This window comes from Onychostruthus taczanowskii, unplaced genomic scaffold, assembly GCF_017590055.1.
Source record: "Onychostruthus taczanowskii isolate IOZ18803 unplaced genomic scaffold, ASM1759005v1 scaffold17, whole genome shotgun sequence".
Lineage (NCBI taxonomy): Eukaryota > Metazoa > Chordata > Aves > Passeriformes > Passeridae > Onychostruthus > Onychostruthus taczanowskii.
The window spans coordinates 14,201,713-14,226,528 of NW_024498906.1; the positions used below are offsets into that span (position 1 = coordinate 14,201,713).

Below are 24,816 nucleotides of genomic sequence, written 5' to 3' on the forward strand. Positions count from 1 at the left end.
TGTACATGAAGACAGCAGTATTAAGCTTTTACTTCTGCTTAATTTTTTTTGGAATCCTGCCTTGTTATTAAGTCTGCCTCATAAACTTTGAGTATGTGGAAATCTGTAATCAATGTCTCCATTAAAAAACTTAGCAGAAACGTGATTAACTGTACCTTAAACAGCCCTTTCCTCAACTCCTGCATTAATTTCAAGCAGACTGCTGCTGTGCTTATTCTACATTGGAGGCTTTCAGCCCAAAATATCAATTTGCTGCAATGAACCACAGATCTATGCCATCTTTTTTTTTTTCTTTCTGTTTGATGAAAATAAAAAAAAAGCATAATGTTAGTTCTTAAATTAGTTTGGCACATAAGGAAAAAAAAAAAAAAAGCAGGGAGAACACACAAGTTGCATCCTTCTCTCACAACATCCTTGGGGAGGGGAATGTCCAGATCCAGGCAGGGTGGGCAGGCATGGAATGAGTGACAAAGACCACAGCAGACTCCAGCTCTTGGCCTTGCACCTGGCCTCAGTCACACTCAAACACCTCAGTCCATCGGCTGCCACCGCCGTTGAGCGCGTCCCTGCGCGGCTGGAGAAGGCCCTGAGCGCCAGCAGCCTCCTCACACCAGGTAAAAAAGCACCACTGGGCACCTTTTGCTTAAGTGTCACTTAACAACACCGTCAGTGAGCTATTCCTGCTGTGCTGAGCAGGGGGCAGCGGGGTCTGACACTTGGGTCTCGGCATGTCAGTGTGGGCCCCGTGCTTCAGGAGAACCTCCACCGCCTTCGCGTGCCCCCCTCGCGCAGCCAGGTGGAGAGCTGTGAACCCCTCGCTGTCAGAAATATCGATATTTTCTGCACTGACAAGTTCTTCTACTACTTCAGAGTGCCCGTTTTCCGCAGCAAGGTGCAGCGCTGTCCTATTTAAAGGGCCTCTGGCTAGAACGCTGGCCCTTTCATCCATCAGCAGCTTTGTTGTGGCTAAGTGGCCGCTGCGCGATGCCAAGTGCAGGGCCGTGTATCCTTCTGCCGTGGCGGCCTCGATGTCCGCCCCGTGCTTGAGGAGCAGCCTGGAGGTGCTGGTGTGGCCGGTTTCGGCGGCGATGTGGAGAGCAGTCTGCAGGAGCCCATTCCGGACGTTGACGTCCGACTCCAGGTCGATGAGGAGGCGGGCGACGCGGTAGTGACCGCGCTGGGCGGCCAGGTGGAGCGAGGTCCTGCCGTCCACGGTCTGCACGTTGACGTCGGCGCCGCGCTGCTTGGCCAGCAGCTTCACGATGGGGAGGTGGCCCTGCCAGGCGGCGTAGTGAAGGGGCACCCAGTCGTCCTTGCCCTTGACGTTCACGTTGACGCCTCTTCTCAGCAGGATGCGCACGATGTTCTCCTGGCCATACTGGCAGGCTATGTGGATGGGGGCTCTGCCCTCAAAATCCACCTCGTTTAAGGACGCGTTCTTGTCAAGCAGCATTTTGGTGCTGAAATCATCCCCGTTCTGGGCAGCAAAGTGAAGAGCGGTCCACTGGTCCTCATCTTTGGCGTTGACGTTGATTTTCCTGGCCATAATCAGTTCCACGATGCTTTTAAATTTCTTCTCGATGGCTATGTGAAGAGGGGTGGAGCCTTTCTTGTTGGTGAGGTTAGGGTTAGCGTTGTACAGCAGGAGCCATTTGACACATTCTTCTTGACCTGCTTCAACAGCCAAGTGCAGAAGGCTGGAGTTCCCATCTAAAACAATATCAACATCTTGAGGCTGGAGGATCTTCATCAGCTTGCTGGTATCTCCGGATAAAATCGCCTCCGTTAGCTTCCTCTTCTGTATGTCTGTAGTACCAATATCTAAATGGATACAAGGAAGAAAATTTTTACCATGAAAAACGTTTTACCATGATTACTGTTTTTACCATGGTGGTGAAACACTGGCCCACGTTTCCCAGAGCCCAGAGAGGTGGTGGATGCCACGTCCCTGAAAACATTCAGCTTGATCTAGTTGAAGATGTCCCTGCTCATTAAAGGTCCATTCCAACCTAAACTGTTCTAAGATTCTAGCATCACAATTCTGATACCCATCAAACCCTATCTGCCCATGGTTTCAGTAATGAGCTTCCTGCACAGCAATTCACCTCCCCTTGCTCCACAGAAGTCCCTAAACATTTTCAGGCCAGATTTGGGCCCCCACTAACACTCTCTGTTGTGGCATGAAGACCAAAGGATGTTGTGGTTGATCTCTTTGCACTAACCATTGTTTACCTAACTGGAAAACAGTTGTCTGGGGTTTGCAGCACTGGAATGAAAAATGAGGGGTCTTTATCACAATGGCCCCAGGGGTTACTAAGAAGGTGGCTTGAGTCCTCTCAAAAACTACAGTCCTGAGGTTTAGGCTTGGTATAAATGAAAAAGCCACAAACTCAGCTGACCTGACTGGGCAGTGGCTTTAATCCCACGTCAAGTGGGATACTGGACTAGTAGTGACCTCCCTTCCAACCAACCTCTACATGACTGATTCTGTAATTGCTTTAATGGTAGTTTACTCCTCTACAAAAGTAAATGAGATTTATTATTTCTCATTAGATCATGTTTGGGAACCACATATTTTTTTTTTTGTTTTGTTTTTATTTTTTCCTTTTAAATAACTACCTCCAGTAAACAAATTTGTAGTGCTGACAGCAAGAGAAAGCAAGGCTAACAGTAATTTCCAGAATGTTATTCTACTCTCCAACCCATTGACTCCCATGCCCAATCCAAACAACTACAAAGGAAAACTTGACCATTACCTGAACTCTCCCGTTCAAAGGAAAGGGAAAGGGATCCTCTGGATGAAAAAGCTGAATCTACAGATGAAACTCCTGAAAGCCTCTTGTCACTGGAGGCAAGTTTGGACTCAGAAGAGCTGCGGCTGAGATCCTCAGGGCCTTCCATAGTCTGTGAAATCCCTGAATCCAACTGGGACAACAACTCTGAGAGACTGTAATCCTTAACTGATGGTAGAGCAGGCTCCTGTTTCTTCTGGGATAGAGCACAAATCCCCTTCAAGAGAGCACATAAGCATTTTAGAAAGGTCAGCAAACAAAACTGAGCACGAGGCCCTACAGAAGAAACATAAATTTGTTAGTTTGCAGGTAGCCTTCAAACACTGTTTGCATTAAATGAAACCTATGAATAAAGTCACTGATTTTTTTCAGAAGCAGGAGGGCAGTTTCCATCAGTTACTAAAGCCACGTGGCTCTTCTGTCTATGATGGTTTTTAAGATCAGTCACACCCACACAGTTCCAGCCTTTATTTCCTAACTGTCCTGCTATCCCTGCAGAGAATAAGATGCACTTGCATTTGGTTCTGCCCTGAGGTTTTCCTGAGCTTGTCCGCGCCCCTGCTGTCATTTGTGCACCCCAGTGCAAAGATGTGTGCACCAAGAAAAGAAGCTGTGCACCAAGACCCACTTCTGTCAGGCAAGGTGGTGCTCAAAAGCAGCAAAGAGAAGGTTGTTTGGAACTTTCCAGGTCATAAAGGATCCTGTTCCTCCCAAAACCCTGCAAGTTTGAACAAGAAGTGAAAGAGAAAATACCTCAGGCTGCTGCTCTGGGGCATTCTTGGTGTCCAGGTCCTGAGTTATCATCTCTTTTGTTTCATCTTCTGGTTTTTCACAAAGGGCCTCTGTTTCTGAAGTGATTTCTTTAAAGAAAACAAAGAAGCTTTTAGTGCTTGGGATTTTCAGAAGGAGAGTCTCTGAGATACCCTGCAGCCTTCCTCTATGAATTGAACTTAAAATCTCTGAGATACTGAGGGAGAAGGACTCCAGTGCTGACCATTCCATCCAGCACCTCCTCAGTGGGCACAAGTGTGCAGCCAAGCCAAGGGGACACAGGGCTGCCCAAACAATTAATTTTCAGTCACACCAGACTGCTGTTAACACAGGGGCCACACAGCAGGACTGTACTGCTGGCAGATTTAGATATGTTTTTTGAAAGATGGAATCCCTCATCCCTTCAGTCCTCCAGGAAGACAGCTCTCCCATTCTTGTAAATGAAGCTACATCCCTCTGCACACTTGAATTCATAACAGGTGCTCTGGACAAGTTCAACCTTTTACTGGCAGAGAAGTGACTGTACAAACTGTTTCAATACAAGAAAACAATTCAGTTTCTCAACGTACAACACTACAAATTTCAAGAGCCAGTCCCTTCAACGCTTTGGTACACTGCAAACCACATCAACTCCAGCTTGGCTTATGTCCTGACACTCACTATCAGAAATAAACATAATTTCTGGCTAAACGGACCAACTGGCTCAGTACAAGGCTTATTCCTGTCGTGTTTACATAACACCACCATGGTCAGACATGTCCTCAGATAATCCCTTCCTCCACAAATGAGTAAGTGGCCTGTATCATTGTCTCCACCACACAATGTGCTCTATTTACTCTGTCACAGAGCTCCTCAGCGTTTACCCCAGGGATTAGCAGAGTCCTGAGCAATAATGTGACTCATAGAAGAATAAATGGGCAGCCAAGTTAAGAGGAAATCTTACCTTGAAATGTTGGCCGTTCACCAGGATCATCTTGCCAACATTTTTGCATCAGTTTGATCAAGTTATTACATGAATGAGGTCTGGATTTGGAAACAGCAGGTAGCTCTGGGCGGTGGCCTTTAACTACTTTTACCATAATATGTAAAATGTTGTTTTCCTCTGCAAAGCAAAGGCACACAGATTTAGACGTCCCAGCAAAAGGAATCACTTCTCCTTTTCCCAAGAGCATTAAGAGTGCATTAGGCTGAAAATTTGTTTTCACACTTTTTTTTCTGGATTTCTTATCAACAGGGCAAAAAATTGATGGTTGTCTTCTCCAACAAGACATCTTTTAATGCAGTAACACCTGCTTCTCATATATCATTTAAAAAAACCAATTGTCAGCAAGTGACTGTGTTCTTTTTCCACCCATTAAAGATAAAGAACAAAAAGAAAAAAATAAAAAACCCTCAAACAGTTCTTTGCTACTTCATTTTGGATTTCCATATCTGCTGTAGGAAAACAGAACCTTAGGTTTTATTTAGACCAGGTACCTGAACTATTCATAAAGGTGAAGGAAGAACACAAGTCAAGAGGTGCAGTAAGGCAGCTCCTGACTGTAAATCAATCACTGGGCTGAACGGAATTCCTCACTGGGAGAAAAACTAATAGTAGACTGGAACTTGTTGGGACATGTTTGCTATACATAGGCCAGTCACAGACACAGGAAAGTCATAAAGAATAAACAGCTGCCTGTTGAGGTGCATTTACTGCAGGGTGGAACAGGGCTCATTCTCACAGACAGCTTTTCTTTTTTTCTTTTTGAAGGAACAAATCTGTACCCACAATCTACAAATAAACTACAGAACCTCTCTGCAGAGGAGCTGCTCCTGAACAACAGCAGAGCTGCCTGCCAAGTTGGCTTTGCCACACACTGATCTGAAGCTGTGCAGCAAACCCCAGCAGAAGCAGAAATGTGCAGACAAGGGCCCCTGCAGCAATACAGGTTCTGTTTTCATGATGTAGGACAAAGGAGAACTTTAGCTTTAGTGATCAGAATTTGAGAGCTGAAAAGTGTCCACCACACAAGACTGTCAGAATTTGGAGGTCATACACAAAACTCTGGGGCTGGTGGGGCAAGAAGTGTGCTTATCAATGGGAAAAAGGAAAAAAAAAATCCAAGATAACACACAACTTACCTGCAAAAGGCTTCTTCTGTGTAAGAACTCCCCAAACCACGATGGCAAAGCTGACAAAAAAAAATATAAAAAGGTAAAAAAAAATACTAGAAATTTTTTTAACCGAAAAAAACTCACAGAAGTGTAATTTTTTTTCCTTATCCCACCACTTTTGCACCTAATTCGGGTGATGAACACACAGAGGAAAGCAGCTGAGAACCATGATTTCAAAGTCTAGCTTTGGCAGGGAGGAACCTGAGGCAGCAAACACAGGGACTTGCTGGAAGCTGCGAAGTCCTTGGTAGCATTTACCAACTACTCCATATCCACTCTGACAAAATCAGAGAAAGCATTGCAGTGGGTTTAATTTAATGCTTCTTCCCTGCAAGATGACTTTAAATAAATGAATTTAATTTAGAATAAGAGATATCTTTTTAATCTAAAGCTGTGATTTCCTTTTCCTAATAATCTTGCCATGAAAGAAGAGCCAAAGACACAGTGATGAAATCCACTGAAGATAACTCAGAATTTTATCACACACTCAAAAAGTAGGTCAGGTTGTACCTTTAGAAGGGAAATTAAAGGTGGGCAGAGTGCCTCCCACTGCCAGCTGCCAACAAATAATTTCAAGACCCAGGATCACCTGCAGGTTTTAAAAGGCCTGAACCCCACAAAGACTTTGCAAAACCCAAAGCAAATGTGACACATTTCAAGGCGAGGCTCAAGTTGGATTTAGGGGTTTCATGCTTAAAAAAAAGTTTGAAAGGTCTCATTTTACAGGGTTACTAAAATAGCATTTAGGTGTTTTCATAGTTCACTGACCTGTACACATCATGTTTGGTGTCAAAACACCTGTTCTTCTCCTTGATGCGCTCTGGAGGAAGATAGGCAATCGTGCCACACAAACCATCCATGCTGATGTCATGGGAATGGGACAAGCCATTGCACTTTGCAAGCCCAAAGTCAGAAATCTGAAAAAAAATTTAAAAAAAATGAAGAAGAAGGTGAGAAAAGTGCATGGTACCATCAGACTTTCAAGGTGTTCACAAAATATTTCCTGCAAAGAACAACAGATGCAACAGGATCACCCAACAAATACACTGAAGTGCTGTGCAGAATATTAAGCCAATAAAACATCTCTGGAATCATAATGCTATGGTAGTTTTTTCTTTATGGTGAAGCTAAAAGAAGAAGAAGAAAAAAAAAAATAAAGGCAAGCAGTTTTTGCAAGCAGCAGCATGCCAGCCCATTACATAGCAAACACAACAAACAGTCAAGACAATTTATTATAATTTAAACCAGTCGAATTTAGCTACTGCAAACTACTTTAATGTAATTATTGGCCTTGCCACCCCCTTTCCCTACATAACCTCACAGTGTCTGAGGTGTTTAAACGCCCTGGCTCTCCAATGAACTCTGGAGAATCGCCCTTTCAGGTATCCCTGTTACACTGACCATGTCCACGAGGACCAAGCCCAACAGCAGAGCCACCAAGTGCTACAAAAACCCAAATGGCAACACACAGACACACACCAAAAACCCACACTGGGAACTCTTTTTGGCAGCCAGGAGATACAGCAAGTGCAGGGAGCACAGCTGAAATGAGCACAACAAGTGACAGCAAGTTTAGAAAAAGGACACACCTCCACTTTAATTTGAAGTGTCAAGCAAATATGCATTCATTTGCTCTCAAAGGCATACCAATCATCGAGCAAACAGATAGGCCAGGAATTTCCTTTGTCTTATTTATTTCCCACTGGACAAAAATGTCTATTATGCCAAGTGGTAATTTCAAGAAAAGTCGAGTCTTTTTGGACAACTGAGCCCACTGATTTTTGTCTGCATGTCAGATAAGATTCCCCCTCCCCCTAACTTATACATTCCTTTTATCTAATAAATACTCAGGTTTTTCAATGACTCATCCCCCTTTTGATCTTCACAGCTTCTCCTTTGAGAAAGTTTTCCCTCAAAACAACAAGCACAATTAAAAAAAACTTTTTTTTTTTTTTTTTAATAGGCTCCGACTCTACACTTTAAGAAGTTTCTCTCTAAAGATACCACAAAACTAGTTGTAACATGTGTCCATTACTGGAAAGGGAGAAAACTGCTGCCAGCTTCAGCCTCCTGGAGAACAGACACGTTACACAGCCATGCAAGGAATCTCCCTTTGCCATAAAAAAAACAAAGCAACCCACACAGCTTCAGCAAGAACATCTCCCATGGACAAAGAGCTCAGCACAGAAATTGTGAAGAGGTGGAGAAGTCCTTCCCTCTAGAACACAGGTACGTCCAACCTGCTGTCCCTCTTTAATCTGTAGGGTAATGTGGGAATGACTTGAGAACAAAAAAACCCACACACAAGGGGAAAAAAAAAAAAAAAAAAAAAAGAAAAAAAGGGGGGGGGGGGAAGGGAAAAAGCAAAGTCATCTGGAGGAATAGTTTCTCATCCTTGTGGAGCTACACTCTCAAGAGAAGGATTGCTGGACTCCTCAGCAAGCCAAGCACTGGAGCCCAGTACAGCAGCAGGAAAACCCTTGTCCACATGCCAGGTCACCCTGGGAAGAGTCAAACTGACCACCACAGGAAATGCTGCATGAGTCTGGTGTGCTCTATAGGAGAACAAAAGCCCAACCCCAGCATCACAGCAGGCTGTGGTGTCAGGTTCATAAATGAACTGAACCCTGCAAGTCCGAACGGATCCGACGTGGTGAAGCGCTGCTCTCCTTTGATTAACGCGAGGCAGAGGCTTGTGCACACCTCAAGAAATCCAGGCATAATTAAAGCCACACACCTCCCTCTTTGTCTAAACAATGGCGTGTTTCCTACTGCCTGAGTTAAGGAATAAAGAGATGAAATGCAGACAGCAGGGTGACACTCCTGTGTTTGGAGCTACGGTGTGTGAATCTAAGGCTGGGGGCTAAGGCAGAGCTGAGCACTCCAGACAGAAAAAAGTCACCCTACAAACTAAGAAACATCTAAGGTACATAGCATACACCGTCCCTGGGCTAGCAAGAACTTCACCTTGTGGATCTGTTTCTACCTAGTGTGAAGGACTGGGTGTTATGCCAACTAATAAAAAAATCACCTGTACAGCAGGGCTTCGTTCATACCGAATTCTGCAGGAGAAAGCACTGGAAATTAAGGAATTGTTATCTTGCAGGCTGCAACAAAACAGCAACATTCTGCAGGCAGCTTTTTGTGGCTTTTATTAGTTCCTCTAGGGCGAATTTTCCACGCTGCATGGTGTATTTAGTCATGCAGGCTCTTTAAACACCAGTGGGAACTGCGTAGTGGGTGGAAGATACAGCCATTTAACTTGCCTGGTTTGCCTTTAAATTGCTGGCCAGGCACCTCGTTCTGCAACTCCTTTGCTGGGGAAGGCAGTGAAAGTGGGGCACCCTTCCCCACTCCTTCCTCCACATCCTTGCTGGTCCCTGCAGCCCACCCCAGGCTCTGCCCTTCCCTAAATTCTGAGGGAATCCACAATTTTGCTTCTCAAGCCAATGCCTTGTGAAGGCTGCCCTAGAGCAGAGGCTGGGCAGAGCTAAAGAATAAAGCAGGGATTTATGAAAAGGCCTCCATGGATCCACCTTGGGCAGCACAAGAGCCCAGCCAGGGCTGCACCCAAGATGAACCCAAATGGTCCCAAAATGCACGAGCGCTCACGGGGTCTCTCCCTGGGATCAGCTCTGCTCCATGGGCCCCTTGCAGTTCAGGGTCCAATTCCAGCTCAGCCCCTGCACTCCCATCCTGCTTGTTTTTCTCTCTCCAGCCCACGGGGTTTGTGCTCTTGGGCTGAGATTTGGATCATTTGTCCTTGGTGCCCAGCTGGAGCAGGAATTGTTTTGTCTCCCTGCTCTGTGCAGAGAGCTCACCATCCCATAACATGAAGCCCAGACCCACACACTGAAGCAGCACAGAGTCTGAAAAACACAAAAGCTCAAACCTGAGGCATCAACATCAGTGATCTCAGGTAGGTCCCTTCAAAAGCAGGGGAGACACGGCGGCGACAGCCTGCTGCACGCAAAACCCGCGGCGGGAGCTGGGGAGGAGGGAGAGGAGCCTTGGCCAGAGCCCACGCGGGCTCGGGGATGGTTCATGTTCTTGTTCATGTTCATGCTCATGTTCATGTTCAGGCAGCTCTGCTCCTTCAAGGGCTGCATGAGAACCAACACGTGAGCACCAGGCAGGGATGGGAGCCGCACGTGTTTTCCTGCCCGCTTCCAGCAACGCTTGCTTTACCGAAGGATTCCGAGATCTGAAGATTTCCATTTATTTGTTTTTGTTTTTCCTTCAGTTTGTTTTTTAACTCAGTGCGTGCAAGACTTTCTCTGCTTCTACCATTTGTGGATCTTTCCATTCTAGTTCGTACAAAAACACTTGCAAAGTTTTAGATGCTTTAAGAAATTGTTTTTGCAATTTTTTTTCTATTTTGTAATTTCTTTTTTTTTTTTTGAAACTAGAAGATACACTCACATAACCACAACAGCTACTACAGTCAGCTATTCCCAAGCACTACAGGGATCTAGTTCCCAGGAACAAAATGAGTGCTTGGAAAGTGCCTTTTTTTTTACTGATGACACCTGACAGGCTGCCCTGAACTCTGCTCTCACCTCCTGGTGTCCTGAACTGTGCACTTAGCTCCTGAGGCTTTATGTCATTTTTCTGCAAGCAAAACTCAAGAACCCACTGCATTGCACTCAGGGACAGAGTTCACCAAAAGGTTTTCTGCATCAAATCCACTGGATTAATTTTTAATCTCTGCTGGAACATGCAGTATTTGCCTCTGTACAAAGTCTCTGCACTTGGATATTGAGAATGCCCCCACATTTGTCTGTGGGGTGTTAGGGTGTCTGGTGGCAGGGGAGGTTTCCCTTGTTTCTTTTTTCTGGAGGTAGGGGGAAAGGCTGTTACATTTTTGTTCTTTAAAAATGCCTGAAATTTTAAAGAAATTTGCACAGGTCACAGATTTGGACTACTAAAAATTATGACTAAAAATTAATTCCAAATACCAACAGAATGTGTGCTTCAAACCTATGTCTTTATTAACAGGTTTTTTTAATGAATGCACTTCAGTTAGCTTCTAAAATAAACTTTTCTGAAACAGACTTCATTTCCATCCTTTTCCAACCTGCCCTGAAACTTTTAACGCCTCCAAACCAGTTTCAGGTGGGACATTTGCAATGCTCCTTTCAGAAGCAGCACAAACCAAAGCCAAACACCCATTTTAATCCATGGTGAATCTGCATTACTGTAACAGGGATGGTTTTGTCCCCTCCCCTGTGCCACCACAATCAGATCAATCAGAGAATTGATCACGGTGCAAACCAGCTTTGTTGGTTGGGATTAAAGAGCCGTGCAACAACAGCCCTGCATGGAAACCTTGATCAGGAAGGGTAGGAAACAAGCAGAAGGGACGCACAAAACAAAGGCTCTCCTCATCTGTAATAACAGCACAGCAATTGCAGCTGATAAAAAAGGGGCTGTGCTACCTACTTCAGGCAGTCTAATAAAAAAGAGACAACTGCTCCTTACCAGCCTGGCCCCTGGGTATTGCTTGCACCTACAGTTAACCACCTACATGAAGAAGCTTTATGATCATGAAATTTGCCGTCTGACTAGTCTGCTTCTAACTTCATTCTCAGAAATTTTGCAGCTGAAGCAAGTAACAGTGAAGACCACAGAGGCCAGACCATCAGCACAGCACAACACAGCAGCAAACTTTACACTGGTTTAAACTGGAGAACTGGGATGGGGAGAAAAACTACAGAGAGCCTAAAGCAGTGCATGGCTGAGAGCAGCTCGTTCTGCTTCAAGTTCCTTAAAACCAAAATGCAGGAGATTAAAAACAACTGGTCAGGCTTGCCTCTGTGTGTACATGAACCCACACATATACACATGTATATCTGTGTACAAATATATGTATGACAAGATGAGGAGCTGCAAAAAACCCAGGCTGGACAGTGAGAGAAACAAGAGCATAAAAATAATGTTTCTGCCCAGAAGTATTAAGCTGCAGGTTGGCTTAATTTTAAACAAAAAGTGACACTCTTGACCCTGAGATTTTGGAAGACAGGAGACCTGCGAAGCAGCAACAGAGATCACGAGGGCATGGCAGCTGGCAACAAGTTGGGCATGAGATTTCTGCACGTGGTGGGGTGTTTATTCTCCTACCAAGGGCCCTGCAGAGAGATCACATTGCAGCAGGGAAGGAGCAAACTCCCAGCCCACGAGGGCAGAGCTGGAATGTGGCATTGCTTCCCCCGTGCCAGCGATTGCCACATCACAGCAGCTCAGGGGACACATCCAGAATGTGTGTGGAGGGCAGGAGAGCTGAAGAATGAGCTCAAAAGATGCGGTCCAGCTGAGCAAAGAAACAGATGTCAGGCAGGATGTAAATATTGGAAGATTGAACATGAGGAACACTGGAGAAAGGGGCAAGGGAGCATCGTGTTGGTACAAACAGGAGGAAAAGGTTGACATGAAGGAAGACAAAGCCTGCCTGGGTATGGAATAATCCTGCCAAGGAAAGCACAGTGTTTAAGGCAAACAAGATGGAGCAGGACAGGAGCAGGGAAGGGAGGTCCCAGCACCAACTCACAAGGGAGGATGGATCCATCCACCTTCCAAAAAACAGCAAACCTTTCCCTTGCGCTGTACACATTACACACCAACACTTAAAATCACCAGGGAACCCCGCCATGTGCCTTTGCTAAAGTTAATATCTATCTATCTATCTATATCCCTGCCCAGGCTAATGCCATCCTCCTAATTATCCTCCCAGTTCAGCACAGGCTTATGTAATGGCCAGGCTTTACGATATGGAGGCACCCAGTTGATGATAAGTTCTGTACAGCAGCACTGCCTGAGTCACCAGCCTCACTCAGGGCTTTACAGTGAGCACAGCACTCGTAAAAGGAGCAGGGTGTGTTTGCATTTAACTGCAGGATGGCACAGCAGCATTTCCAGTGCTCTCCACTGGAAGACTGACTGCTTCCTGGCTCAAGGGCAAGCAGTTTGTAAAGGTCCTCCCTACCTCCAAACTCTTCTTCTGCAGTCTGCAACATCTCTTCACTCACCTTAGGACTCTGTTAGGGACACACTAAATTAATGCTGACATCTAAAAACACTTCAGTCAGCAGCTCCATTAGCCTTCCAGCAAGAAAATGTGCATTAAATCAAGCTGCAGGGTCTGAAATTTAATTGTAAATTTCACGTCACACTAAAAGAAGGTTCGGGGCCACATTTTTAAGGTGAAGGCACCTCACAGAATATGTTCATCTCTTATTCTGCACATAGGTTCCTGTGCCTGCTTTGCTTCTTAGAGGGCTTTCCAAGATGCCTGTGGATGTAAAAGACTGCTAGCTGGAAAAGGTTTGGATCAGACCATTCCTTTCTGGACTCCACGGAAAGGATCTGAAGACCTTGATGTGTTTCACACAGAAGCACATCAGGGATGTCAGCAATGACCTCACCAGAGACTTTTCTATTTTTGCACATTTTGCACTTTGCCCCCTCGTGTTACATCACCACGCAGATACAGGCTGTGCAGCAGGCAGAACACCAGGCACTTCAACCTCCTGAAACAGTGAGAAAAACACAGCCTTGCTATCTGGGCTCATGGATGAGTCAAGAATCAGGAATTTAAGAAGTTATGCAAGCAAGCATGAACTTTTAAGTAAATAAATACTTAGCAAAGGCCTCTCAGCACTATTGTGTGAGAACAGGCTTTCAGCAGTTGAAATCCTGATGTTCTGGTAATAATAGCATGACCACCTGTAGATGCCTCCTACCTCAGAAAGAAAATCCTTCTAAGAAATAAATGACTAAGAGGACTAGTAAAAAAGCTGAGACCGTCACAAGTGTGATTTCATCAGTGGCACACACCTCTTATGGCTCCAACCCTATAATGACATCAGGAAATCTGTCTTTATTTAGTGAAAATTTCATTTTTAGAATGATACAGACAAGACCAAGGGCACTTGATCAGTGAGGGGGCCAGGAGACCAGGGAGCAGATGGATTATGGCACTGGTAAAAAACAACTGAACACTAAAATAAAACAGGGAAAAAAAACGTATTTCAGTCTCTGTGCTCTCTAAAAGAAATTTGAGAAAGCAAGCACAACCTCCTTGGTCCAGCTGACCACAGAACCTCCAGCAGAGAAGGCTAACAAGTTTGCCTGTTTACTCTGGAAATGGATAACGAAAATAATTTCATGCTGTTACAGCCACAAAAGAAATTCCTTTCGGTGACCTCTGGTATGCACGAACAGCCAGGACAGAGATCCTTCCTCACTGTACATGCCCTGAGCACATGGAAATGAGCTGCCTCTGGGAAGGCTTCCCCAGGCTCCAGCTGTAAGTGAGATCTGTGCCTTTAGTGGTGCAGACAGAGACCCAGAACAAGGCAATCATGGCAACTGTGGAGTGGCAAAGATGATTTAGAGGCCCACACCACTTTTCTCCCCCTGTTCTCAAAGAAATTTGTGGCAGGACCCATTAGGTCTCAGAACCAGAGTTCACTGCATCCCTCTAAAATTTCAGGGGGGTTCTCACAACTTGCCTAACCACACCTCTATTTATGTACTAGAATGGTGCATAAACCAGGTGCATTCATTTAAGGACAGTATTTGGGTGGATTTTAACATGGGAATCAGAGGGGCTGGGTCAGTGGGCATTTCTCTAATTCTAAAGGAATGCTGCTGCTTTCTCTCAGGCGTTTTCCATCTGGCAGGAGCCCTGGGGGTCAATCCAAAGGTTGGACACCCTGAGCACAGAGCATCCAGTGCATACCTTGACGTGGTAGTGGGCATCCAGCAGGATGTTGGCAGGCTTGAGGTCCAGGTGGAGCAGGGGAGGGGCCATGCAGTGCAGGAAGTTCATGCCCACCGCTGTCTCGTGGATGATGCGGAAGCGCAATTCCCAGGGCAGGGGCTCGGAGGCCAGGAGCTTCTCCAGGGACCCCGTTTCCATGTATTCCATGACCAAGCCCACTGGCTCTCTGCAGATGCCATAAACAGGAAGGATGTAGCGAAACTTTGCCATTTCCATCTTCCTGGCTTCTTCCAGTAACTCCATGCGCTCCCTGGGCGGAAGAGAATGGGAGGTGAAGGATGGAGCAGTTGCTTCTCCTCAGGCCAAGCAGCACAAAAACATTTCTTATAAAACACAATGCCACATTTCACATCATCCCCTGATTGACCCAGACTGCATCTCAGCAGCCTGCACCCCAGCTGTATTTCCATATTTACTGATTTGGGGTTTCATGCTTTCCATGGCAGGCTGTAGAAGAGGTTTTACAACAACTTCTGTGAGCCATCAAGAAGTCTGATAAGAGGATCCACGTTTACCCCTGAAATAATTTCCTACCAAGGTCATTGACACAAAAACCAAGATAGAAAGAAGGATAAATAACAGAAACCTGCAACTGCCTAGTCCAATGAGTACTTTGTTTGTCTCTTGTGACCAATGGGAAAAGTGTAAACTTAGGAGTTTTGTAAGAAAAATAAAAAGCATTCATGCTATAATAAAAATAGTTTGAAGCCTTCTGAAAACGGAGTATGTTGCTTTGTATTGTCTCTGTCTCAACTATGAGAGTAGGCAGCTCCCAGCTGCAGGAGCACAGGTGAGCCCTACACTTCTGCAGGGTGAATATCCCCAGTGCAAAGCCCATCTCCCTGCTTTGATGGTTATGCTGTGCTGTTCAGAAAGAGGATGATACACTTAAGAGCCCAGCTTTACCACTGCTGGAACTCCTTGGGCTGAAGTAATTAACTTTTGGTGAGTCACAAGGCTGTGTTAATCAGAGAAGCCAGACAGCACCTCTTCAGCATCCTGAGTGTTCACAGAGCCAAACCTTGGGAGAGGAATCCTTGGACCCACCAGTGAGGGGAGCAAACTGCCTGCTGCAACCAGGGAGACACAACAAAACCCTCCCCAAAACACAGATGTGAGAAGTCCAAAAGTGCACCCGCTCAGCCCCAGCAGGCGCTGACAACTCCCAGCTCACCATTCCCAGTGATGTAACAGTCCTGACAGCTGGAACGAGCACCCCGGGTTGTTTACAGGTCACTTCAGCCTCACCCTGCACAGGGGTCAGTGTTACTCAGCCCGAGCTGCAGCCTCCCAGCTCAGGACCCTTAATTGCTGTGCATTTCTTCTGCGCCTCACTCACAGCCTCCTGCAACAGCCCACAGGGTCTCAAAAAGAGGAAACAAGGGTCCCGTCCCCAGGCTGGCTGTGCCCACAAAGAGGGGCCACACTTGATGGTTTAAAAACCCTTCAATTTTGCATTGTTAGTGATTATGAACCCTGCCCAGTGCAGCTTTGGGCACGGACACATCACTGTTGCTGCCACAGATTCACAGAAGAGGGCACAGGGAGGTCAGACAGGTAATATTTCCTGAGCAGACCCTCTCTTATTACACAGCAGCTCCTGCAATGCACCCAAAGATGTGCACACTATCTAATGGACAACAGCAGCTGAAGTAAAAGGACAAAGTTTGTGCTCTGTGCCACCAACAAGTGATGCCAGTTACCACTGTGGGAGCCTCATGGCAGAGCCTCAGCTCAGCCAAACTATTTTGGTTTTAAAATTTCAAATCCAAGGCCATTGTGCGCTAAAGAGAAAGCACCAAGTCCAGCCTGCACACAGCCAAGTCTTCTCATGCGTCCCCCAGTGTCTGGATGACCTGGGAGAAGCTGAAGCACAGCCTGTGAGGGACTCTCAGATTTTGGGAGTTGTCATTTGGCCCTCAAACTCAGCAGCAGGACACTCCCCAAGGCTGGGAATGCGGTCTGCTGCCTGCTGCAGACCTGCTGCAGGTAACATTTCCCACCAGGAGCAGCAAACCCATTTCAGAGGCAAGATCAGGCTGAAAAATGGTTTAAAGAGGGACGCACATGCAGAGAGAGAAACAAAAAAAAAAAAAAAAGATAAGGGAAATCTTTTCCATTAACCATGTTGGCTCCTGCTGCTCCCTACAGCAACTTTCTTGTGAAATAATTGCCTTTGCAGACAAGTACCCAGTTTGCTCTTTGGCACGCTGGAAGGGAGCGCCCATGAATAACACAACCAACTCCTTGCCCCCAAGCCACACGCATAGCCAGCATAATTCACCCAGCATAATTCACCGGGCCTGGGCTGAGCTGGAGTCAGGGATGTAAAATAGCTGTCTGAGCCCTCCCAGGCAATGCTAGAGCCCGGCAGCAGCCAAGGTCTGACAAGAACCACTAAGACTCCTCGGGATGGGGTGCTCAGGCTGGCAACAGCCTCAGAGAGCATCGCCAAAAGCACGGATTGGCTGCTGGAAATGGGGCGTTTTCTAACAAACCAGAACTCTGTTTCATTAAAGTAATGTCTAAAAAAAAAAAAGCTCCATTTCTGCTTGGACCAGATCCAGCTCATAGAGTGAATTAAGAGAATAACAGGCGAGTGCCCTCTATCTAATTTGCCTGTTTAAATAAAGCCCCCATGCAACAATTACCACCCTTACCACTTTCCCATGCCCAGAGCATTCAAAACCCACTCAGCCAGCCGCCTGGCACAGCTCGTGGGCTTTCCAACAGCTTCCCAAAGGACCCCTGCCACCTTCTGAAAGCAGAAAATAAGACAAAAGGAGTGAGTGAGCCAAAGCAGCCACCAGCAGCGAGCTACCGACACCAACAGCTCTCAAAGCAAGATCTCCTCCAGCAGGCAGAGATCAAAGCTCTCTCCCATCCCTCCCCTTCCCTTTCCCCTCGCAGGATGCCAGCGGCGCTGGGCACGGGGCGAGGCGTTCCGGGGGCGCCCATCACCCCAACAAAAAGGCTCTGCCCCCGGGATGGAGCCGGGAGCGCATCCCGCGGATCAAAGGGCGCGGCGCTGGAGCGCTCGGTTATTCCGTGCTCGGGGCTCAGCCTGGGCTGAGCAAAGGGCAGGAAAAGCAAAGCTCCTGGTGGGGCTTCTCACTCGGGAGATGTAGGTGTAAGGCTGTGCCGGAATGGTTTGTTGTTTTGTACCCACGCGGTTGAAGAGTGGGAATTGTCTTCTCTGGTGGGAATTGTCTTCTCCGCTCCCCTCTCGCTACAGGAGGGTGTCCTAAATTTATTGTGATAAAGGAAAAAGAAAAAAAAGGGAGAAGAGGGGGGAGAAGGGGAGGAAAGAGGGGGGAAAGGGGGGAAAAAAGGAGGGGGGACAGAAGAGGGAACAGAAAGAATAAGGGAAAAAAGAAGAGGGGAGGAAAGAAAAATTGATAAAGAAAAAAGGACAAAGGGAGAAAAGGCAAAAAGGGGGAAAAGGCAAAAAGGGGGAAAAGGCAAAAAGGGGGAAAAGGCAAAAAGGGGGAAAGCAAAAAGGGGGAAAGGAAAAAAGGGGGGAAAGGAAAAGAAAAAAGAAAATTATAAAAGAAAAGGAAAAAAGAAAAAGAAAAAGAAAGAAAAAATGAAAGAAAAAAGAAAAAGAAAAAAGCAAAAGAAGAAAAAGAAAAGCAAAAGAAAAAAAGGGAGAAGAGGGGGGAGAAGGGGAGGAAAGAGGGGGGAAAAGGGGGGAACAGAAGAGGGAACAGAAAGAATAGGGGAAAAAAGAAGAGGGGAGGAAAGAAAAATTGATAAAGAAAAAAGGACAAAGGGAGAAAAGGAAAAAAGGAGGAAAAGGCAAAAAGGGGGAAAGGAAAAAGGGGGAAAGGAAAAAAGGTGTGAAGGAAGGCATGTTGTGGCAGTTTTGTGTTCCCCCTGGGATGCCCTTATAAAGAAAAAAGGACAAAGGGAGAAAAGGCAAAAAGGGGGAAAAGGCAAAAAGGGGGAAAAGGCAAAAAGGGGGAAAAGGCAAAAAGGGGGAAAGCAAAAAGGGGGAAAGGAAAAAAGGGGGGAAAGGAAAAAAGGGGGGAAAGGAAAAGAAAAAAGAAAATTATAAAAGAAAAGGAAAAAAGAAAAAGAAAAAGAAAAAGAAAGAAAAAATGAAAGAAAAAAGAAAAAGAAAAAAGCAAAAGAAGAAAAAGAAAAGCAAAAGAAGAAAAAGAAAGAAAAGGAAAAAAAGAAAAAATGAAAGAAAAAAGAAAAAAGAAAAGCAAAAGAAAAAAGAAAAGCCAAAGAAAAAAGAAAAAGAAAAAATGAAAGAAAAAAGAAAAAGAAAAAATAAAAATAAAAAGAAAAAGAAAAAAGAAAAAAGAAAAGCAAAAGAAAAAGAAAAAAGAGAAAAAAGAAAATGAAAAAGAAAGAAAAAGAAAAATGAAAGAAAAAAAGGAAAAGGAAAAGAAAAAGAAAAAGAAAAAGAAAAAGAAAAAGAAAAAGAAAAAAAGACAGAAAAAATAGAAAAACTAAGCTTACAGGACAGCTGAGGTCATGCAAATGATGGGCTGCACACACTTTCTCCTGTAAATAGTACCAAAAGACAGGGGCTCACACATCAAGAGCTCCAGCACTGGGTCCAGTGCCAAAAGAGCATCTCTGTCACAAAAGTCAGTACAGATCACTCATTTCAAAGCAACTAGAAATACACCATGAATTGGAGACCTCCAAAGAGCTGTCTGCTTCCACTCCACATCAGACAGACAGGGCTGCATTCCTTGGATTCTCCTGGAGACACAAGGGCCTTGCTCTTGCCCACTGCCCCAGTCCCCAGGGCCCAGCCCTTGTCCCACAAACCCTGCCACAAGAACAGCAGGAATTACAGCTGCACCTGCATTTGCATGGGTCCAATCTTTGTGCCCTAGAGATAACACTGCCGTAAAACTACAACCTTAGACACACCAGGCAGTCCTTGCAGTTTTATATTCCCCCACCACCACATTTCCCTAATGGAGTCTGAGACACAGCAGTTAAAAGTTGCTCCAGAGGAACTCCACTGCCCCAGTCCCCAGGGCCCAGCCCTTGTCCCACAAACCCTGCCACAAGAACAGCAGGAATTACAGCTGCACCTGCATTTGCATGGGTCCAATCTTTGTGCCCTAGAGATAACACTGCCGTAAAACTACAACCTTAGACACACCAGGCAGTCCTTGCAGTTTTATATTCCCCCACCACCACATTTCCCTAATGGAGTCTGAGACACAGCAGTCAAAAATTGCTCCAGAGGAACTCAAAAATTGCTCCAGAGGAACTCAAAAGTTGCAGTTGGGGCCCTTTGTGTGAGCCAGCTCCAGCCACAGAGCAGCCAGGCTTCTCCCAGCCCAGGGAGATCCAGCCCTGCTCTGCAGTCAGGAATTTCAGTTGCCTCTTCACGAGGTGCTGGGGGTGCAGGTGGGGCTCCACTAAATCACACCACCCCTGAACATCCTCAGGAACTCCTCTCACCTGCATGGTGGCAGAGGTTTGAGGAGCATGCAGTGGCCTCTGCTCTGCAGGGTACATATTTAACAACTTCCACACTGCTGACTCGCAGAGAAGAACGTGAATGTGAGAAGACAAAACCCACTGCGTGGTCAGGGCAGAGTGTGTTTGGGGGGGCAGGATGGGAAAAATGAAGAAAATCCCTTTTTTTCAGGTTGACAGATGTCAGCCTTGCTAGCAGATCTGTGCAGTTCTGGTACCAGAGGAGTACAGGACAGCCAGGCTCTTTAAGGAGCACAAAGTGACTCTTAGGTTCTCCTTACACAGAAGAGACATTCATTCACCTTCACCACCTAAACAAAAATGCAGCATCCACTAACAGCGAGGCATTTTTAAAACCTCCTCAATTTCAAAGTCCTGCTCCATTCCCAAATCCAGGATCTGCAGAGGGAGATATATGTAGGGCTTTGCTTGGGTTTTTTTTTTTTTTTTCCTTAATCAAGAATTTTTTTCCACCTCCACAGCCTGTAGTCACCCCCATGGCCAGCAACTCCAGTAAAGATCCCTCTCCAGGAAATGTTACACCTTACAGTCAGCACGTTTATGTTCAGCACAAGACATCAGCAAAGGATTCTCTCTCTCTCCCAGCTTGGCACTGTTTTTCTGCAGTCCACATTTCCATTCTGGCCCACACAGGTAAAGAGAAGAGACTTCACTGTCCTGGGGGAGAGGCTCCTCCACCCTTCTGGGTCTCAAAAATCTTTTGTTCCGATTTACCTTGAACCTCCCCATACTGAGAGCATCCTGAGTCCCAGGAGAGGAAGGAGATCTCAGGAAAGTGGGAGCAAATAAGGTGTTAGGAATGGAATTTGGCTGCATTGTCTGAGAGGGCTTGGGCTTAAAGGTAAAGAACACTTCTGGCTCCGCATTCAGTTTTTCTTCTGCTTGAGGCCACTTGGCTCTATGATGTGATAATTGCCGAGGGAATTACTCCAGATCTCTCACTGTCTGCAGAAACACAGTAAGAGAGACTACACAGGGTATTACCACCACCAAGCCATTACAAACAGGGTTTTTAATGTGGTACCAAATAAATACATCAGAAAAAGCTTCTGTGCTTTTCAGTTAATGTTTCTGATACCACTGGCAATTTTTCTAACTCTTCACAGGGTTCCAAGAAACAGCTAGTCAAGCTAATCTCCTGGATTAACAATCTAATTACACAGGCTTGTTGCAACCTGCCAGCTAAAGAGGCTGTGTTTGATTCTGTCAGTGCCCCCCACCCCACCATTTGAATAGCACAGGTTTATTAGAAAAGTTTTGGGTAAAAAGTCTCAGCATAACCATCTCCTGAAAGGGGTTTGATAGAACAGCCCAGGAATCAAATGAGCAATTAAAAAAAAAAAATTAAAAATCAGTTTACATTTATTTAGCAGGGGCAGCTCTTTCAAAAGCCAGGGACACTCCAATTTCTTATCAATGCTCTCCTCAAGCATCTAAAGCACAGATTTTGTAGTAAAATAAATTAAGTTATTCAAGAAGTAGTTTATTAAAATTAATCAGAAGCTGCAGGAGCCCTGTGGCCTCGAAGTTCCCAATTCTCAGGGCATTTTTTGCTTACTGAGCTGCATGTTTGTATGGTCTTCCAGTATTTGCACACCTCATAGCCACGGAGGGACAGGTGGGTCTCTACTGCACGTGGTACACATTAATATAGAGATCTGATAGCAAATCTCAACGCTAATTATTAAATATTAAACTAATAAATAAATACTAAAATTAACTACTAAACATTTTTAAATAGGTGTAGCATCCTTTGTCTCAGAGTGGAAATTAACTTTCGGAGTAAATTTCTAGATGTACACTGCAAATGAAAAGTTCCAGCTTATTTTTCAGACACGTTTTAATTTTAGCTTCAAAATTAATCACCCACGGCACTATTTTGATCAATAAGCACCAAACCTGAAATCTCCTTTGAGGTTTTAACAGTAGGGGGCTTGCAGATCAGCACTCTCCAACTTCAAGGTCTTTTCCATTTTATTCACAGACAGCACAGTTACTCTATGCATGTAGTAAACTCTCCGTCTCCAAAGGACATTTAATTTCATTTACTGCGCCCTATAAGCCATGCCTACTGCAAAGTCAGCAACTCAGGTACTGGAAAAGATGCTCAAGTACCCCAGAAATCCTGCAGAAGATGGGTTTACAAACGTTTTCAGTCTTGGGCTAGCTTATCTCCCTCTTTCTGCAGGAAAGGCAACAACAGGAAACCTTTTGTGACCGAGCCAACCCACGTCTCAAAAACTGAACTGCACGATCAGCTTGTGAGATGGTAGAGATCCCAAAGAGCAAGTGGAGCTGGGAAAGCTCCAGGAACACGGTTTGGCATATTCACTTCCCTGTGCACAGAGGCTGAGCTGCTGGAAGCGCTCACCACCGCTGTCCCTACAGCACAGGGATGTTTCCAGAGATGCACCTGACAGCCTTCCTCTCCTGGGAAAGACCTGCACTCCACAGCTCCCATCCCTGGAGGTGTTCAAGGCCAGGCTGGATGGGGTTTGGAGCCAGCTGGGATAATGGAAGGTGTCCCTGGTCACGGCAAGGGGATGAGCTTTAAGGACTTTCCCAACCCAAACCCATCTGTGATTCCGTGAGAGCAGCACAGCCCATCGCGCTCACCGAGGACCACAACGAGGGACAGAGGCAGGGGAGTCCCGCCGTGGGGCACCTTCACCTGCAGTACAACACACCTGCAAGGGCTCATCCCGAGCAGACAGACACACGGACACAATTCCCAGCACGGCTCCTTTCAGCACCCGCTCCCCAAAGACACCAAAGGGCGTCCAGCGCCCGCACCCCAACCACATCAGCCACAAATCCTGCACCCGTGAGCCAGGCCTGGCTCTTCCCAAGCCCCTGCATCCCATCCCAGACACATTCCCACTCCTCCTGCCTTCCCATCCCATCCCGGCGCGGTCGGTGCCTGCTGGGGCCGCAGCGAGCCCGAGCAAGCCGGCACACGCCAGGCTGGGCAGGGCAGGAATGCTTTCCGCATGGCTCCGAGGGACAGCCGGGACACAGGGCTATTCCATGGTTCCCAGGGACAGCCGGGACACAGGGGTATTCCATGGTTCCCAGGGACAGCCGGGACACAGGGCTATTCCATGGTTCCCAGAGAACCAGCAGAACATCTGGGGTATTTCGTGGTTCCCAGAGAACCATCAGGATATTTGGACTATTTCATAGTTCCCAGGGAAGCCGCAGGACATTTGGGGTATTCCATGGTTCCCAGGGACAGCCGGGACACAGGGGTATTCCATGGTTCCCAGGGACAGCCGGGACACAGGGGTATTCCATGGTTCCCAGGGACAGCCGGGACACAGGGGTATTCCATGGTTCCCAGGGACAGCCGGGACACAGGGGTATTCCATGGTTCCCAGGGACAGCCGGGACACAGGGGTATTCCATGGTTCCCAGGGAACCAGCAGGACATTTGGGCTATTCCATGGCTCCCAGGAGCAACCAGGACTTTTGGGGTATTCCACGGTTCCCAGAGAACCCGCAGGACATTTGGGGTATTTCATAGTTCCCAGGGAAGCCGCAGGACATTTGGGGTATTTCATAGTTCCCAAGGAACCCGCAGGACAGCAGGACATTTGGGGTATTTCATAGTTCCCAACGAACCAGCAGGACATTTGGGCTATTCCATGGCTCCCAGGAGCAACCAGGACTTTTGGGGTATTCCACGGTTCCCAGAGAACCCGCAGGACATTTGGGGTATTTCATAGTTCCCAGGGAAGCCGCAGGACATTTGGGGTATTTCATAGTTCCCAAGGAACCCGCAGGACATTTGGGCTATTCCATGCTGCTGCTGTTGGATCCGAGATGGGGTGTGAGGCTGCACACCGGCCGCGCATCCGCGGGGCGACTGAGCGCTCGGAGTGCCTCTCCAGCAATCCTCCCTTGTCCCCCCCGGTGTCCCCCATTCCCTTCTTATTCCCCTTACTTCTCATCCACATGGAGGCTGGGCGAACACTTGATGGCGAGCCACGTCTTCCAGTGGAGGTGCCGCACCTTATACACCTGCCCGAAGCCCCCCGAGCCGATCTTCTCCCAGCTGCTGAACTCGCTCTCCTCGAAGGTCCTCAGCAGCCCCATGGCCCAGGGCGAGCCGCCGTCCCTCGCCATGGCCGCAGCCGTGCCCGCACCCCGCCCGGCTCCGCGGAGCGCCGCGCTGCCGAGCGCCCGCCCAGGTGACTCAGGTGTGCCGGGGGGACCGGGCTGCCGTCACTTCCTGGGGCGGGCGAGGGGCTGGGTTTTGCACGGCTCCTTTTGCTGTCCCGGGACACGCAGGCGAGGCAGTTCTCGGGCTGGAGGTGCCCCGGGCACGGCGATGGGGGAGCGCCGCGCACGCTGCCGAGCTGCGACAAACCAGCTGTGACAAACCAGCTGTGACAAACCAGCTGTTAAATAAAGGAGAGGGAAGACAAGCTGTTAAATAAAGGAGAGGGAAACGCCAGCCGCCTCATTCCTGTCTTTTCTTCTTCCCCTGCCCAGGGAAGCGCAGCGGGTCCCCGTCCCTCCGTGTCTTGACCCGTGCATCCCCTCCGTGCCTTGACCCCTGCATCCCAGCCTGGGACTCCGGCCAGCCTGCCCCGGGCTGCTGCTGTCCGTCCTGGCACGCTCTGAAGCAACATTTCTAGACTACAAGAAGCTATTGCTGAAAACTCGGATGTCTCTGGGTTTTAGTTGCCCGTGGGATTAGAAGCTTTGATGATCCCAGCGCTAGATTTCAGTGCCTGGATCCCTCTGTGGATCTAATTGCAGGGACCACAGGACCCCCCAGAATTGTTTTGTTTGGAAAAAACCTCCGAGATCATCAAGTCCAACCTCTGGCCAATCTCC

At 47.0% G+C, this 24,816-nt stretch overlaps 1 protein-coding gene across 1 annotated transcript; it reads right to left on the reverse strand.

The window, feature by feature from the left end:
- Positions 1-456: 456 nt before the first annotated feature.
- On the reverse strand, positions 457-24,099 carry RIPK4 (receptor interacting serine/threonine kinase 4). The gene is made up of 8 exons (XM_041399901.1): positions 23,918-24,099; positions 14,458-14,749; positions 6,486-6,634; positions 5,685-5,734; positions 4,507-4,665; positions 3,525-3,652; positions 2,751-2,988; positions 457-1,821 (listed from the first exon to the last, which is right to left on the reverse strand). The coding sequence occupies exons 1-8, from the start codon at positions 24,097-24,099 to the stop codon at positions 644-646; spliced, it is 2,376 nt and encodes a 791-aa protein (XP_041255835.1). The 3' UTR covers positions 457-643.
- Positions 24,100-24,816: the final 717 nt, after the last annotated feature.

What these genes read in the sequence shown, in the direction of transcription:
- RIPK4 (XM_041399901.1), bottom strand. Translation starts at nt 24,099, where the DNA reads ATGGCGAGGGACGGCGGCTCGCCCTGGGCCATGGGGCTGCTGAGGACC. An exon ending in AGCCTCCATGTGGATGAGAA is followed by an intron (nt 14,750 to 23,917) that starts GTAAGGGGAATA and finishes TCTTCCGCCCAG; the next exon opens with GGAGCGCATGGAGTTACTGG. An exon ending in TGAACGGCCAACATTTCAAG is followed by an intron (nt 3,653 to 4,506) that starts GTAAGATTTCCT and finishes TTTTCTTTAAAG; the next exon opens with AAATCACTTCAGAAACAGAG.